The 17,220-nt window shown below is 39.5% G+C and overlaps 1 protein-coding gene across 4 annotated transcripts in view; it reads left to right on the plus strand.

Annotated features, from left to right (window-relative positions):
- The first annotated feature begins 284 nt into the window (after positions 1–284).
- LOC147332425 (voltage-dependent T-type calcium channel subunit alpha-1I-like) overlaps positions 285–17,220 on the plus strand; it is a 100,459-nt gene continuing 83,523 nt past the window's right edge. For all 4 annotated transcript variants that reach the window (XM_086288951.1, XM_086288954.1, XM_086288952.1 and 1 more), the window contains exons 1-2: positions 285–416; positions 10,666–10,799. In XM_086288951.1, the coding sequence (XP_086145077.1) occupies positions 327–416; positions 10,666–10,799 (224 nt within the window). In that variant the 5' untranslated portion in view covers positions 285–326. The remainder of the gene's footprint in view (positions 417–10,665; positions 10,800–17,220) is intronic.

Raw genomic sequence — 17,220 nt, forward strand, 5'->3', positions numbered from 1 at the left:
TAATTTCAAGATGACAGGCTGAGACTGACAATACCTTTCCAATAATCATACTGAATAATGCAAATGATTCAGCAATAAGGAACAACTGCAATGAAGTTACTATTTCTTTGTGGTGTTTAAGGGTTCTTTAAACACAATACTTTTGAGAAACTGATGCGTGTCGTATATTTGTTTCTTCTTTTCCTTTTTTTAAAATGTCCTTAATATCGGAAGCCCTGTTTGAAACATCCATTAAGGCCTAAATGTGTATAGGTGTGTATTTCTCCTCAGCTGCAATGCTCCTTAACCCCAGTCTTGTTAATACGTGGTTCGAGAGGATTAGCATCATGGTGATCCTGCTCAACTGTGTGACACTGGGCATGTACCAGCCCTGTGAGAACATCGATTGCACCTCGGACCGCTGCCAGATACTACAGGTAAGCTGGCCTGCTGTGTTTATGTGTGCACATGTGTGTGCACTGAGGATGAGATGGAACTAAATTTTCAATTATTTGCCACAAATTCAAAGCAGCTCATGTATCGCTTCCTATTGCTATTCATCAAGCTGTGATTCATGCACACTACAGTTTTTTTTTTTTGTTGGTTTTTTTCCCTTCTGTAATGTTTATATTTTCTCCTACTCTCTGAGCAGGGAAATGGGATTCAGTTTGTTTAAAAATAGTGCTGTGGAGCCACATGTGAATTTGTCAGTTCAAGAATTGAAGAATACATATGGGAAGAAAAGTGCCAGCTGTTTGAATTGTACATGCTCAAGTAGGGAAATTAGCTTAGTTTGGAAAAATATGGTGTTGATCAGAATTATTAAGCAGAAAATACACAAAAACAGCAAAAGAATTGATCCACAATAATATTACTACACTCTAATAAACAGTGCACACTAAAAGAAATAACAGGTGGCAAAAGAAACCGAGTTTTGATGCAGTAGAATGTGAAAGTGAAATGCTTGTTGAAGCTGTCCTAGAGAATAATAATAATAATAATAATACATTTTATTTATAGGCACCTTTAAGAAAAATGGACTAAGACAGAAATAGATATTTCACTGGTACCAAAGGAAAAACCTCTAAAATTGCTTTTTTAGTGATGGCTTATTATGGGATAAATCATCTAACCCATGAATAGACACGTTTGTCAGTGTAAGGCTGTGTTAGTGTTGCTTTGCTGTTTGGACACTGAGCTGATCCTGTTTAGACTCTACACTCTCTTATAGGAACATTAGACTTTGGCTCTTCTCCTTATAACATAGCCCAGCAGTGTTTTATATTTTGTTAAGCAGTGTTGATGTTATTGTGTTGTACTGTAGATCAAACCCATTGTCTCCATATGAAGATATAGTTTGAAAAGTATGTAACATGTGGTTCTGTGGGCAGGCTGTTAAACTGATTACTGTGTCACAGCATGGCCTCTCCCTCGAATAGGGAGGATTAGTTTTTATCTGGAAAGTTGCCACTTTGACACCAAAGGTGAGAAGTGAGGATCCTTCTGACAACTTTGTCATTGGGAGTATGGTTTAAGTGAGAAACATTGTTCTATATTGACTTATTTATAAGCTGACTACAGAAGGTCACGAGTAGGCCCCATAACTGATAAAAATACAGTGCAGTGCTTGTTATTAGGCAAAATCAGATTTTTTGCTCACTCTGGGAGCTGTGCTAGATCATCATTAACAAATAAGTTACTCGCAGGTTGACGTCAGATCGCAGATTCAGTACTGTGTGCTTTTCAAATAGGTTCCCATTGTTTTTGTAAGCCATGTTGCGCTGTGTGATGTGTTACTGATGAGTGATGGGTGATTTGCCAGCTGGCTGAAGACTCACTGTGTTCCTCTGGGATTGTAACTGCTTTGCACTGAAGTAAATTTGGCAGGCTCAATTTCAGGTGCGACAAGGACAACCTGATTCTGCCTCGTGTGCTTTCGCTTGTTGATTTTTTAATGGCCATTGACACTGAAAATCTTTCTACAGTAACCTGCACATGAGCTTTCTGTCACTTGTTTGTGTGTCCTTGTGTTTTGGCTCGTTGTTTCGCCATATCTCACTTGCCTACAGCACATTAGGGTGGATTATAACATCAAATAAAGCCCTCCAGACCAAACTGTAATAGGTTTATTTATCTCATCGGATTTTCCCTTCATTGTGCAGAGATTTAAAATAAATATTTATTTAGTATTGTTTTGAGGCTGTGCAACACATCTTTCTGCTTCGCTCTCCTCTTTTCCTGTTCTCATCCTCCACCCAGATGTCATCTTTACCCCTCCCTATGTTCCCATTCCCCCTTCCTACAAACTCCTTCTCTCTCTCTGCATCTTTTGTCTCTCTAACAAGCATATTTTCTCCCCAGGTAGTGTGAGGGGTCCTATTCTGGTGGTTGCTAATGGTAACAGGAGGGATTTTGCTGACAGGGCTTAGATAGTTAAGAGTGGCCCTCACATACTTCTCTGAGTCTCTGAGAATACAGCGAGCCTGCCTCACTTCCTGGAGGAAAAATAAAAGAGGGACACAAACAGTAAAAAATCGATTTGGACATCTGTAGGGGTTAAATTGTGATATATAATAAGAAAATGTCCTTGACCTCAGAGGTTGAAGGGCTTGGTATAACGTGGTCTGGAGTCAATATCCAATAATAATTGTGAGGTATGAAAAGATATCAGATCTCAAACACCATGCCCCTGTAATTAGTCATTCTAAAATGAATTAGAATTAGAATGATGTGTGTCTCCAAGTTCGGTATGGTGGCATACTGAAGCGCAATACAACGAGATGATTTGTCTGGTTAAAGGTGAATACAACAATGTTTTATTTATGTTTTGTTTTAACTTCATCTTTCCAAAGTGAGCTAGGAGATGGTAGACAGTTGACCAAACAACTGTGCACCAAATGAGTAAAACTTAAAAATGAGATGTTTTGATTATATGTTTTCTCTCTCCCGTAGTATGTGTTCTGTCCTCTCTCCCTGTGTGCTTCTTTTTCTTGGTAGTGTGAGGACTGGGTGACCTTGTTTATGTGTCTGATAGGCAGTGTTGGTCAAGTTACTTGAAAAAAGTAATCAGTAACTAATTACTGATTACTTCCCAAAAAAAGTAATCCCGTTACTTTACTGATTACTTATTTTCAAAAGTAATTAGTTACTTAGTTACTTTTTAAAACATGATTTATCCCCTAAATAGGTAATAAAGCAATAGATCCTTTAGCCCAATTCTACGTTTTCTGCATAATCCCTCATATAAAATGTAATCAAATGAAAAAGTCTCTTTTTGGGGGGGGGCGCCTGTCCCGTTTGGTTCTTTTGCCATCAGAATTATTGTCTGAAGGCAAAGACAGAAGCCCAACGGAATTACTTTACCAAGTGGACCATCCCTGCCTTGCCGTATTGGTCCATTTGATTGACCTTTGCTGTTATTATTTATGTATTTATTTTATTTTCAGTTGTTACAGACTGGACAGACATGACCGGGGGGAGGGAGGGAAACAAAGACAGCGGGGAAGAGGAATAGCGATGAAGGGAAAAGAAAAGGGGGGGGGGGGGGGCAAAAAAATTACATATTTTTATATATATCACCTGGATCACCTGTTGAGAGAAAAAAAGAGAGGAAACAAGCAAACAAAAACAGCAATATCATAAACACAACACCATCGCGATACTGTGTATATAGCAGTAAATATTAAATATTGAATATTATTTTATAATATTATAAAAAGTCTCTTTTTAAAACTTGTTTTATTAGTTTTAATCTTTTAACTTTATGCATCAAGCAAACATTAAATGATATGCAATATTCTCTGACTGGAAGAAATTTGTTTAACATTTAAACCTATTTTCTGCACATTCCAGCACATAAAATAAAATAGTTTTTTGTGTTTACACTCACTCTTTCAAATAGATGCACGTAAAACACAGCAGAAAATAAATAAAATCAAAGAATCAGCGGTCCTGTTGCTCTATTTTCACCTGTATAGCAGGAGTGGGGCAGGTGTGCCGCAGCGGTCAGTGGAAGGATACGGCAGTTTCTCTGTGAATTTCACATTCCAGCCAGCGTATTTGGTGCTTGCTCGGACGTTTAGGGGCTTTATCGCTGTAACAAGACGTTTTCTTCCCACGCAGTGAGCAGCGGACGCTAATGTTTTTGTCACTTTTTACGGAATCAAACTCAAAATAAGGTCAGTACTTCCACGCTTTAAACGCCGCACGCTCATACTCTCTCCCGCACTCGTTATATTATCCATTTTTGATCTGCACACAGATGTTGCCACGAACATCACACTCGCTTGCGTCATTGTCATGAGACACTCTCGCAAAAAAATATATTTAAATAAATCATGGTTTTAGTAACCCAGTAACAACGTGCTTACGGGAAAGTAACACTAATCTAATTACCGTTTTTGCAGTAGTAATCCCTTACTTTACTCGTTACGTGAAAAAAGTAATCGGATTACGCGTTACTGCCCATCTCTGCCGATAGGTGAGATTAGAGTCAAATAGCAAGCCCAGGATTCTGGTAGCTGATTTCATATTGACAGGCCAAGGACAAAGGAAGTATTTGATGCTTGGATGCAGCATGTCCAAAGCAATAACTGAAATCTCAGTTTCTGAGTTTGTTTGTTTTTTTCAATTGCACACATGTATTACACACATGTTTGAAAATGAGGATTTTACAGGGAGATAAAGTTGTGTATTATTAGCATAGCAGTGAAAAGAAATATTATTTATACATGAAATGTTAATAAGGCCCAAAGGTACCATATTTAATTAAAGTAGGAAAGGTCCCAGTATAGACCTATAAGTAGGTCATTAACAAGACTATAGAACTTGCCTGCATGCTGAGGTTTCAATTCAGCCATTTGATACATGTTACAGCACCTCATTGGTGAATGAACATGGTGCGATAAAAGTACTTTTAGAAGTTTTTCTAAACACTTACATTTACTTACATTTATTTAAATGTACTTGAGTAGAGTTAGGGGTTGCCACCTCAGCATGCAATCAAGTTCTATAGAGTTTTGCCATTATTCAGGTGTGTTGCAGCAGGGATACATTTAAAAGTTTCAGGACATCGGTCATGGAGGATTGGAATTTGACACCCCTGGTCTACAGCATCAAATGTTGCACCTAAATCAAGTAGCACAAGAACAGAATATCCATCAGCATCAGCAGTCATAAGACATAAGTTTGTCACCTTAATAAGCACAATGTCAGGACTTCAAAATGTTCTGATGTAATCCTTCAAGAAGTTTTAGCCAGACAGTCTTCTCTAAAAGTTTTCGTATAAAAGGTAACTCTGACACTGAGCTGTACTTGTCATCAGAAAGAGTGAGGCCAGATTTGTTTGATGAGTGGTTGCACACAGGCCTATTTAAATATATTGGGATACAGCCAGAGGACAGAGAACTGTTAATTACTGAAAGCAACCAAGGGGCAGTGATATCCAAAACTTCACACAGACATTTTGGAGGTATCATTTCTGCTTGATGAGTGTTTCAGTTGTGACACAGTACTTAAAAGCTCATCCAAAGAGACTGGCATAGAAGAAGATAAAATTATGACTAAGTTACTGGACATCAATAAAAGAATCAGAAGCTACTGTTTTGGATTTGATGCCAATTTTCTTCCTGTAAAAAACTCAGAAACTGGAGAAATTTGTCATTTCCTATCATAATCCAATTTAAATTTACAGGATTTAAAAAGGCAGTCTCTCAGGCTTATGCTTATTAGTACTGAAGTAGAGAAATAAGTGCACTTTGCAGTCTTAACCCATTCATTGAAATCAACCATTAAATCATTCAATTCTTTCATTTCATTTCTTGATAATGTACCTGAAGATTTGTCTTCTTCCATCGCCTTTCTGCCCTCCAACATTTTTTTTTTTTTTGAGGGAGACCTGCCCAAGAAGGCATGCCATTGAAAAATTATAAATTATAAAACCAGATATAACATATTCTGAATAGTAATTGCACTCTTTGGTTACAGGAGCCTTCATAAAAGCTTTGAACTCTCCTGGAGAGACTAAAGCATTCAGCTTTAATGTGCACTGAAGGTTATTCCATGACCAACGTGCAAAATACCAACCTCTGAAACAAAATCCAGGGATCCCCACAAAGGCGCCATCTAAACAAGTGCAAATCATACAAGCTGTTTGAAGGTGTTGGCTGTTTACACTGATATGAAATGTGAAGCACTGTGATAGAGTAAAGATAAAAAAGTGTAAATGTTATTTAGAAAGCACTAAGAAAATGTGCTAGCGTGAGTGGGTGAATGCACAAGTTGTGTAAAGCTTTGAGTGCTCAGAAGAGTAGAAAAGCGCTATATAAGAACCAGTCCATTTACCATTACACACATGTATAAATACAGGGTAAGGAAATAGAGTTTGCATCTAATCAGAAGTATAAGAGGAGTAAGTGCAAAAAGAGCAGATTATATACAGATGAGTTAAGTAGAGAGCAAATATACAGATGCACTATTGTATACATATGTACAGATATAGAGATGATCTGTATAGCATACATATGTTCTATATTGCTATACAGACAGGCAGATATACAGATGTACTATGAACAAATATACACAGATGTGCTACATATATGCAGATGTACCGGTGTGTGGTAAACAGATCTACAGAGTCTTATGAATATATCTGCAGTAGTGGAAGTGTAGCACTCTGAACATCTATAATAGTGAACAGTGTACGCACTATAACAGAGACTATGCTATGTCAGTGTCCTAAAACTATGGCAGTAACCAATGTCAGCATATGGTAAATGTTGAGAATGAATGACAGTCATGATCATGGTCATTGGAGGGATAGGAGGAGTGTAGAAGGATTAAGTGAGTGTGGATGGAAGGGTTCAACGGGGGACTGAGTTCAGTAGGGTGACAGCTGTGGAGAAGAAGCTGTTCCTAAACCTGATGGTTTTAGTCAGTAGGGTCCTGTAGCGTCTTCTGGAGGGGAGGAGCTGGAACAGTTTATTGGCAGGATGAGAGGGGTCCCTGATAAAGACGTGTGCTCAGCGTAGACATCTTTTCTTGTGGACACCCTCAATGGCAGGAAGTGGAGTCCCTGTGATGCAATGGGCAGTTTTCACCACCCACTGCAGTGCTTTGTGGTCAGCAACAGAGCAATTATGACACAGTAGGTCAGGATGCTCTCTATCACATAGTAGTAGAACTTACCCAGTATGTCAGTAGACATGTGGTTCTTCTTGAGTGTCCTAAAGAAAAAGAGGCGCAGATGTGCCTTCTTCACCAGGCTGGAGGTCTTAGTTGACCAGGACAGATTCTCAGAGAGGTGGGTCCCCAAGAACTTGAAGCTGGAGACTCGTTCAACAGCTGTGCCATTTATGTAGATGGAGGCATGGGTGTCTCTTTTCTCTCTCCTGAAGTCCACAATGAGCTAATGAAACAGGGTCTAAAACTGAGCCTTAGAGGACTCCTTTACAAACTAGACTTACATCCAGCTGTATAAACTAAAATGTAGCTCCTAATCCACCCTGTTGCCTAAACTAGTATCACTGATTGACCATAAAGAAACTGGCCAACAGATTCAAATGAACAAGGCAGCACAATCTTGCATCCTGTCTGAACCATTAAGAGCATAATTTGTTGCCAAAATAGATGTAGTTTTGCTTCTATGTACAAATCTAAAGCCAGACTGAGTTTGAAAATAGTTGTCTGGCAGATATTGCTTCAGTTAAGAGTTTGTTTCATATTCTAAACTCAAACTTGGCGACTGGATGTAGGGTGATAATCTTGAAAAAAACATATGCCCCTGTAAATAATATGAATAAACACGACCGGGTTAGGCAGGTAAAAAAAATGTAAAAACTAGTGCTGTCAGCGTAAATCTCGTTAAAATGACGTTAACGCCATAACCGTATTAACGCGGCAAACCTCCATTAGCGAGTTAACGAGGATCACCCCGTGCGATGTGCTGAACGGCGCTAACGCGTTAACGAGCTAACCGTGCTAATGCGTTGACACTGTGCAGCCTTCGCATGGGGGAGCTGCGTTAACTTGCTAACGGAGGTTTGCCACATTAATGCGGTTATGGTGTTAACGTAATTTAAAAAAGATTAACGCTGACAGCACCAATAAAAACTCTTTATAACTGTTTAATAGATATTTCCTCTTAAGTACCACAAGTCAAAGGACTCCCACTCAGGAGCTGCAGTCAGTGTTACAAATCAAATCCAAAAACTCCAGTCTGCATTTGCAATTATTTCTCATGAAAAAAGTTATTTTCTTTTCATCTATTGATTTGGATGGTTCATGGATTTCGATTCATTATATCTTCAACTCTGCACCTGTTATAGTTTTTAGTAGCGCTTCAGATGTTCAGAAAACACACGTACGCTTTATAAATCACTGTGTCTGGTATTCCCTTTCCTGCCCTATTTTGTTAAGTGAGTATTTGTCCCTGTGGTGCCTTTGGTTTTATACACTGATTAATTTTGTCAGTCACAAGTAGAGTAAGCCACACACACAACATAATTTTATTTTTAAATGGTCCAACATCACAATCCTTACGACCTACTTACCATGTCCTTTCCTCTTGCCAAATAAGTGGTACAATGACAGCATATAAAGTGGCTTCCACACCAGCTCCTATTTCAAATCATGAAAGGGCCCATCACAAGACAGCCTCAACCTCTATACAAATCATGTTGATGATGAAACCTGATAGGTTGACTGAAGAGGAAGCTGGCGGTAGTGACAAATAACGATGATGAATTCATTCCCCTTTCACTCAAAGCAGAGCACGACAGGGATTCAACTGGTGCAGCCAATGTCGGATTACATATGAAGCGTGCAGGCTGCATTATTTATCAAAACATCATTTAAACAGCATGTGAGCCTGATTTTCTCATCTTTCCCATTGAAAGCTGCCAGCTCTGTATACTAGCTGTATATGAGCTGGTGTGTGTATTTTTCTGTATGCGTTTGAATGAGCAGCGATGGAACACACATGTTGGTTTCCGATGCATTACAAGGCAAAGTCGTGCCTGTATATTTACAAACAAAACCATCCATGCATACCCAAAAGCAGAGATCTATACATTTGCAGTGCATAAATTTGTACCAGCTCACCTCTGTCCCTGCTTTTAGAGATTTTGATCTTTGAAAATAACAAACAATACAGACAGTGCCCAACCAGAGAATAGATTACTGTTTCTGAATCCAATCTCTTGACTCTTGCTATTTCTAGATGGAGACAAAAACAACATCCCAGGCTTCTGCCAGTGGTGCAGCATGAATAAATCCTCAAAATTTCACACACCATTTGTCTCATTCTATTTGGTCTATAGCTGCAAACACCATCTTGCAATTGTTCATCATTACTGAGTGGAAAAGAATGTTGTTTCTACCACTGAATCCATTTTATGTCTTATGTTACTTAGGGAAGGTAATAACCTTAGAGTTTATTTTGGTAAACTGTCCTGTTATTTCTATATAAAATGTCTTGGTTGTTGAAAGTCATCAGGTACTGTATCTGTAATGTATCTTTACACCATTTATTATTCTATTTGTCTGCTCATTGCTCTCATATTCAGTGACTACAAAGTTGACTACAGAATTTTTGTGTCTTTCCTGAGATTTTGAACTTAGTCAAATTATATTCAATGTTTTTTAATTAGCAGGCATGACTTCATTTGAATTTCTTGGTCTTGGTCCTGTAATCTCCATGTGAAGATGTAGCAGCTTGAGTTATATAGTGTAGGAACATGTGACTCGGCAGGAAGCACAGTCACAGAGCCTTCGGCAAGGCAGTGGGAAAGATTTTTTGCTACCAAAATACAATAGGTGGTTTAGCTAGCGATCTGTGTAAAATAATGTAATCAGGACATGTGCTCTTATCTGTCTCTATCGTTCTGGTTATCTCTCACCATGTTTTTGCTCTTCATCTTTGTTTTCTCTGAGGTTTGACCTGGATCTTCCTCTTTCTTATTCCTGATCACTTCCTACTTCTTTTGTGATTTAAGTATTATAGAGTAGGCAGGTTCAAACAAAGCAGTGTGTGTTTTGTGTGATGCTCTATTATGGTAGTACAGACTATGTTTGCAGTGCATACACACATTTAGCTCTTAAGCCTTTTTACAGTCCAGCAAACTACAAACACACACACACACACACACACACACACACACACACACAAATAGATCAGAATACATCATTCTTGAACATTATTTTGCTTGTGAGTGATCATTTGAAATCAACTGTGTTGTGCCGTATTTAGAGTGTTAAAATTGCTGTTGAGAATAAAAGGTCATGCACTGGTTTAAGTGTTTGAATAGATACAGGGCTGAACTAAGGAATTGCTTGAAGCTTGCTTCAGGGCACGTGTACCATTTCGTTTTAATCTTTCAGTTTTCATAGTACTATCAGTGATTTTTTTTTTTTTTACCAAATTGCACCGTTAGCAATTACAAGCAACCAAATTTTAAAGTTCAGACAATTTTTCTATTAGAGAATGACTGTTCTTCCAAAACTGAAAATCAGAGTTGAAAAAAATCAAGAGGGAGCTTTATCAACAGCTTGAGCCCACTAATCTCTTCAACACACCAGATAAAACAGATGTCTGGCCCATGTGTTTCATGTAAAATATATAAAAGCATTAATTTTTTTCTATCTTCAGCTCATTTTCCTTTGTGTTTGTCTCCCTCCCATTGCTCATAGGCCTTTGATGCATTCATCTACATCTTCTTCGCCTTGGAGATGGTGGTAAAGATGGTGGCTCTGGGGATCTTTGGCCGTCGCTGTTACCTGGGCGACACCTGGAACAGACTGGACTTCTTCATAGTCATGACAGGGTAAGCAAAAATTATTATGCAAGCATTCTTTCATACAGTAGGCTTCTAATACTTCTCAGACCAGTGATCTAATATTGATCACTGGTCTGAGCAGGTAACCCATATGTTGAAAGGCTCCCTGTCTATTATCCTGTCAGAAAATAAGGACAAACAGTTTAAAATATTCTTTAAAAAAATAAAGGCATAAAATCAACCATTTTAATACTGGACTAGACAATATACAATATACCAATGATTCATAAAAAGAGGAACTCTGCATACCTGCTGCAGCAGCCAGAAGGTGTATGGATAAAGATGCTAAACTAATGTTGGGGGGGGGGGAGTAATGGCTAAATAGTACAAATAGACAGAAATCTCTATATAACTAAAGTAGATATGTGATTGTCAAAGTGATAAAAATACATGTTAAAAGAATGGCTAATAGTTAGATAAATGCTATCAGATGACATATGGCAAAATGTCATCTGATAGCATTTAGCTAACGTAAGCTAATATAAGTCCCAAAAAGTTTATTCTGTTCATCTTAATGTAGTATTTTTAGTAGGAAAAAAATTTCGTCACTCATCCAAGTGACTTCCCCAAGTGGTTTCCCCAAACTTATAAATAGCTAATGTAATTGTTAGCTAAACAGTGTCTGCTGGGAAAAAAGGTAAGGTTATGTTTGACAGATGGAAATGACTAGCTAAAAGTTTTGATAGCAATTTAAATAGATCACTAAATGTACCAAACAGTGATTAAAAGAACTGAAATAGTGGGCTATAGGATAAAAGAGGGCATTTAGCCAAACATCACTTAAAGTAGTACATGAATAAAGTAGAATATGAATATGAGAAGTGATGTTAATGAAAGTGTTGTTTAGTTCATCTGACAAGGCTTTGGGAAGATGTAAAACAAAAAATGAGAACAATGTTAAAAATCTCGAGTCTTTTTTACTTTCTGTGAATAACTTTAAAAGGTAAAAACATTATCATAAAAGATCTTGAGCGACAAAACATTAAAACCAGCAAAACCACCCCCATCAGCAATTTCTGCAGACAATTTCTGCAGAAGCAATAGATAAAATGTTATAGCGCAAGTGGCAATGACTTTTAGCACGTACAACTTTAAATCTTTAAAACCACAAGATTAGATTTGAAGCATATATAATATTTTTTATAATGGGTTTTGTAGACATTAATAAGTTTTGTAGACAAAGATTAACAGCCTATTTTGTCATTTATTTTGAATGACTTTTTGGCTGACTGGCTTGCTGTTACCCAGCTTTAATTATTGCAATCTGTCTCTATTACTCGGGTCTAGTCTCTACTACTATTTACTTAGAAATAATATTTGTTTTCTAAGCATCTTAAAAGAAATTAGAGGGAAGATTAATTAAATGTGACCCATATGATTTTCAGTTAATCTAGATATGTTCACATATTCTACTATGTGTATATTTAACAGCAGGATGACAAGTAAATGGCTATTATTTTGCATGGAGGTCATATAGTTTTATGCATTAATTTATGTTAAAGTTATGAAATTAGAACCAGTTTAAATTTGTGGCATGACCCTGTGTGGAACAGAGTCAGGGTCAAAATGGTATAGAAACAAATAAAACTGTGAAATAAAGCTATGGAGGCATTTTACAAATAGATGTTTTATTGCTTTACACACAAAACTGTAACAGTGGATGTGGCACAGCTCTGAGTGATTCTTGTGTTATGAAACAAGCAAAGGTCGGTGTAGAAAACCTTCAGGTAGCAGCTTTGCACTTTTACCTGCCACTGACTAAACTTGATGGCAGGCCACTGAAAAGCTTTGCTGTCATTGATGTGTCTTTAAAAACTGCTTGGAAAACAGGATTTGACATAACACTCGGCCAGAAAAAGTCACTCTGTGGTGTGAACGAAGCGGCAAAACCACTATGCAATAACAGCCATCCAGTTTGCTCTGATTGTGCAGCCGTTTCAAATGTTTCTGTATTTTTCAGCAGCTCCAGCAGAGTGAGACATCAGCTCTTGTTAAGCTATCAGCACTTACATGTTAATTTCAAAGAATTAAAAAAAAGATAAATAATTAAATCAAAGTCATGGTATTAAGAGTCCCTGATATTCTGCCACAGACACTACAGTATCACAGACCGAGATACTGCTAGGTAAAGTATTGGGTGTTCACCAGATATTGATCAACATGTAACACTTACATGTTGGCAACAACATGCATGTCTCTGGTCATATATTCATATATTACAGGTTTAACTTGTTCTTCCAAGTATTCATCACACATGCTGTTAATGCGTGAGGAAAATACAAGGCAGATGTGCTAGATGGATGCATGTGCACAAAACCAAAGTAAACACACCTGCTCAAACACCTGCTTTAACCCAAGTGAAATGCGAGGCTCAGACATGCCAGGTGATAAAGTCCCTCTGTATGCGTGTGTGGTGTGTTTGTGTTTGTTTTGGTCCTGGGGGGTGTGCGGGGGGTGAGGAGATGCCCACATCTCGGGGATTCAACTCTATTCTGAGGGGGAAAAAATGAAGCCCTCGTACCATAAATACATAAAGCTTTTTAGTATGTAGACTTGGTTTAAAAAGTCTCCAGAAAATGAGCATAAGGAAATATAATGTCCTCCGAAGTGACGACTATGTGAAGGAGAGGGAGATGGATGGGAGGAGTGGCTGGTATAATGGCGCACAAACAACGATAAAGCTACAGACTTTCCAGGGTCGGTGCAGGGACATTCATCTTCATTTGAGCTGAATCAGTTTATCCTCAGCGGATGCTCAAACACAGCTCGCGCGAGTCTATGTGCACGTTTATGGCACAGAATTACCCACACAGATTACAGTCTGTCAGCTTATGCCTTTGCTGTGTTTAATCTGCGTGCGTGCGCCTGCCTGTGTTTGTGTATGCATTTGTGCGAACACCTCGGTCTTCGTTTGCCTCTTGGCAGCACCCATTAGATTAGCGTCTAGGCTAATTGCAGAGGGCAGTGCCAGCTTTTCTGGGCCAAATCACAGTCAACATTCTGCTATGAGCTCCATGCCTGTTACCTACGGGCAACACCTCTTTTTTGTTTCTTTTTGACTCACCTCCCTGCTCTTTCTTTCCTCTTGACATGCTCAGACGAACATCCACCCTTTGGCCCCATACACTCCTTTCTTTTGTCAAGAGTGGTTTTCCCTTTCTGTCTTTAACACCAGAAACCTCACAGGAAATAATGTTTTTTCATTTCCACTGCACTGACATTAATTTTTTTCCCACTTTGTGTGGTATCTGCAGTGACAGCATGCAAATTCCGTATCTTTGTGCCAATATCACTGAAATTCATGATTCAGCAAAGAAGTGTGACCCTTTTTATTGAAAGTCAGCTTTGACTTCTGCATCTTTTTCTAATGTACACCAAGGATGCCAACATACTGGCAACCTGTCCTGCATGACAGCTGTAACAGGTTCCAGCCCCTCCCCCGTGACTCTGAATTGGATAAGTGGAAGAAAATGAATGGACAGATGAACGGATGCCAAGGAAAAAGCTGAAAAAAATTAACAGGTCAAAGAAATCATGGAAAAATGAATGATGCTGGTCTATGGAGTATGCTAAAGAGCTGTGCCTTGACTAGGCACAGCTGTTTAGGTGCTCTTGTATTGTCACAATACAAACATTTCAAACTGATTTGGCTGCTCTACTCCGAATTTCACTCTTTATTTGCTCAGATTAGTTCTCCACACTCTGGACTCTCTGCTCCGTTTAACTCTAGTTCCCTGCTGCTCTTTACAGGCAGTTCACCATGTGTCCATAATCCGCTCTGCCATGGCTCAACATTCGATCCATGACCCGTTCAGCCGGCAATAATTATTCATCTTTTTTCTAACAGACAGCTAATCACTACATTAATAAAAACAGATGGCTAATGTGGCTATCGGTAATTGCTAACAGTTAAACAGCTACTGTTAATGCATTTGCTGGCTGAGTTAACACTGATAACTGTTCGATACTTCAATGTTGTTGAAGCAGGAGCTTCACTGACCTCTTTGTATTCCTCCTAAAGTGTTGTCCAGCGTCATAACTGTTAACTACTTCAGCTGTTAGTGAGGGGAGGAGCTCTGATGGCACTGTTTGCATCAATATTTTTGCAAATGTGTATTTTAATTCAGTATTAGTTTTAGTATTGATTAATACCTGAGTATCAGTTTTTGGCAACCCTAATCTTGACTGAAGCTGATGCCAATTATGATGAGACCAGTCTTGAAAACTAAAAAAGAAGGCAACTGGATGATGCACTGTGGTTCATGTGATGACTGGTATGACCAATAGTGGGTTAAAGACCCAGAATCACCTGAAGGACGTCCAAAATGAAGAACTCCCACTAAGGGTTTATTACCTGGGAGACTCTTGAAGAAGACTCTTGGATGAGAGCTGAAACATTTTCAAGCTCACAAGACTACCCTAAATTGCATGACTAAGAACCTACAAAACACATGATGAGACAGGTTTTCCTCATCCAGAAAGGATTATTAAGGAGACTCAGCTGTAAATTGTGGAAACATTTACTCTGTGTTGGCACCAACGGTGAAAAGGAAACTGCACTTCCATAGTTTATAATGGCACTTTGGTTCTCAAGGCTCCCTTTTATGGGGAAGATTGCTATGTTTCAGACAGATAGTCAATGTTTATTCCATAAGGTGTTGACATTGTGGTCTACACTTCAGGTTTCTGACCTTTGTGTTTCTGCTTATGCAAGTAAGATGTACTATGCCAAGACTCGGAGGTCATCAGTAGAGTTAAGGCGTGTGCTGCTGAACTTGGGGAGCCGCTACAACGAGTCTTCAACCTCAGTCTGCGACTGGGGAGAGTGCCCGCCCTATGGAAGACATCCTGCATCGTCCCGGTCCCCAAAAAGAACCGGCCCAATGAGCTGAATGACTTCCGACCGGTGGCACTGACGTCACATCTTATGAAGACTCTAGAGCGGCTCTTCCTCAGCCTCCTCCGACCACAGGTACAACATGCCCAGGACCCACTACAGTTTGCATACAAGGTGGGTGTCGGAGTGGAGGATGCCATCCTGTACCTCCTACACAGAGCCCACTCACACCTGGATGGGGGAAAAGGCACGGTCAGGATCCTGTTTCTTGACTTTTCCAGTGCCTTTAATACCATCCGGCCCTGTATGCTTCAGGAAAAACTGAACAGGATGGAGGTGGACCCCTGCCTGGTGGCTTGGATCTCCGACTACCTCACCGACAGACCACAGTACGTCAGGCTGAAGGACATCACGTCTGACACAGTGGTCAGCAGCACAGGAGCACCACAGGGAACTGTGCTGTCCCCTCTTCTCTTCACCCTGTACACCTCTGACTTCTGCTACAACTCTGAATTATGCCATATTCAGAAGTTTGCAGACGACACAGCCATCATGGGGTGTATCTGGGATGATCAGGAAGAGGAGTACAGAAGTCTGGTGAGGAACTTTGTCGCATGGAGTCACACAAACCACCTGCAACTCAACACCTCAAAGACTAAGGAACTGGTTGTGGACTTCGGGAGATCTAGAGCAGGTCCACTGCCGGTTCAGATAGAGGGGGAGGAGGTGGAGGTGGTCAACAAGTACAAGTACCTCGGGCTGTGGATGGACAATAAACTGGACTGGTCATGCAACACAGAGCACCTGTATAAAAAAGCCCAAAGCCGACTGTACTTCCTCAGGAGGCTGAGGTCTTTTAACATCTGCAGGAAGCTCCTGAGGATGTTTTACCAGTCAGTGGTTGCTGGAGTACTTTTCTATGCTGTGGTGTGCTGGGGGAGCAGCACAGCAAAGAAGGACTCATCCAGGCTGGAGAAACTGATCAGGAAGGCTAGCTCTGTGGTCGGCATGAAGCTGGACACTCTGGTGACAGTGGCAGAGAAAAGGACATTAAAGAAACTGATGGACATTATGGACAATGCTGGGCATCCTCTGCACACGGCCATAAACAACCAGAAGAGTCTGTTCAGTGACAGGTTGCTTCTCCCCAAGACAAGAACTAACAGACTTAAAAACTCCTTTGTCCCACACGCCATCAGACTGTTTAACTCCTCTCTGGAGGGGAGAGGGAGGGGAAACAGGAGGACAAAGGAGGGGGGAACAACTAAGCTGTAGTGCCTCTGCACCTCACTGTACAATACCTTGTGCAATACTTTTTGTAAATAGTCAACAGTGCAGTAGACTCAATACTTGAAATGTGCAATTCACTTGTATTTTTATTTTTTATTCCTATTTATTCTATTTATCCCCTTTGTATATTTTATTTATATTTGTCTCTGTATTTATATATATGTGTGTGTGTGTGTGTGTGTGTGTGTGTGTGTGTGTGTGTGTGTGTGTGTGTGTGTGTGTGTGTGTGTGTGTGTGTGTGTGTGTATATATATATATATAACAGTTCTGTAACTGTAACTT

The sequence above is a fragment of the Aulonocara sp. 'chitande type north' Nkhata Bay genome, linkage group LG4 (assembly GCF_057382095.1).
Source record: "Aulonocara sp. 'chitande type north' Nkhata Bay isolate Kocher_YH1m ecotype deep benthic linkage group LG4, A_spYH_male_GT1.1, whole genome shotgun sequence".
Lineage (NCBI taxonomy): Eukaryota > Metazoa > Chordata > Actinopteri > Cichliformes > Cichlidae > Aulonocara > Aulonocara sp. 'chitande type north' Nkhata Bay.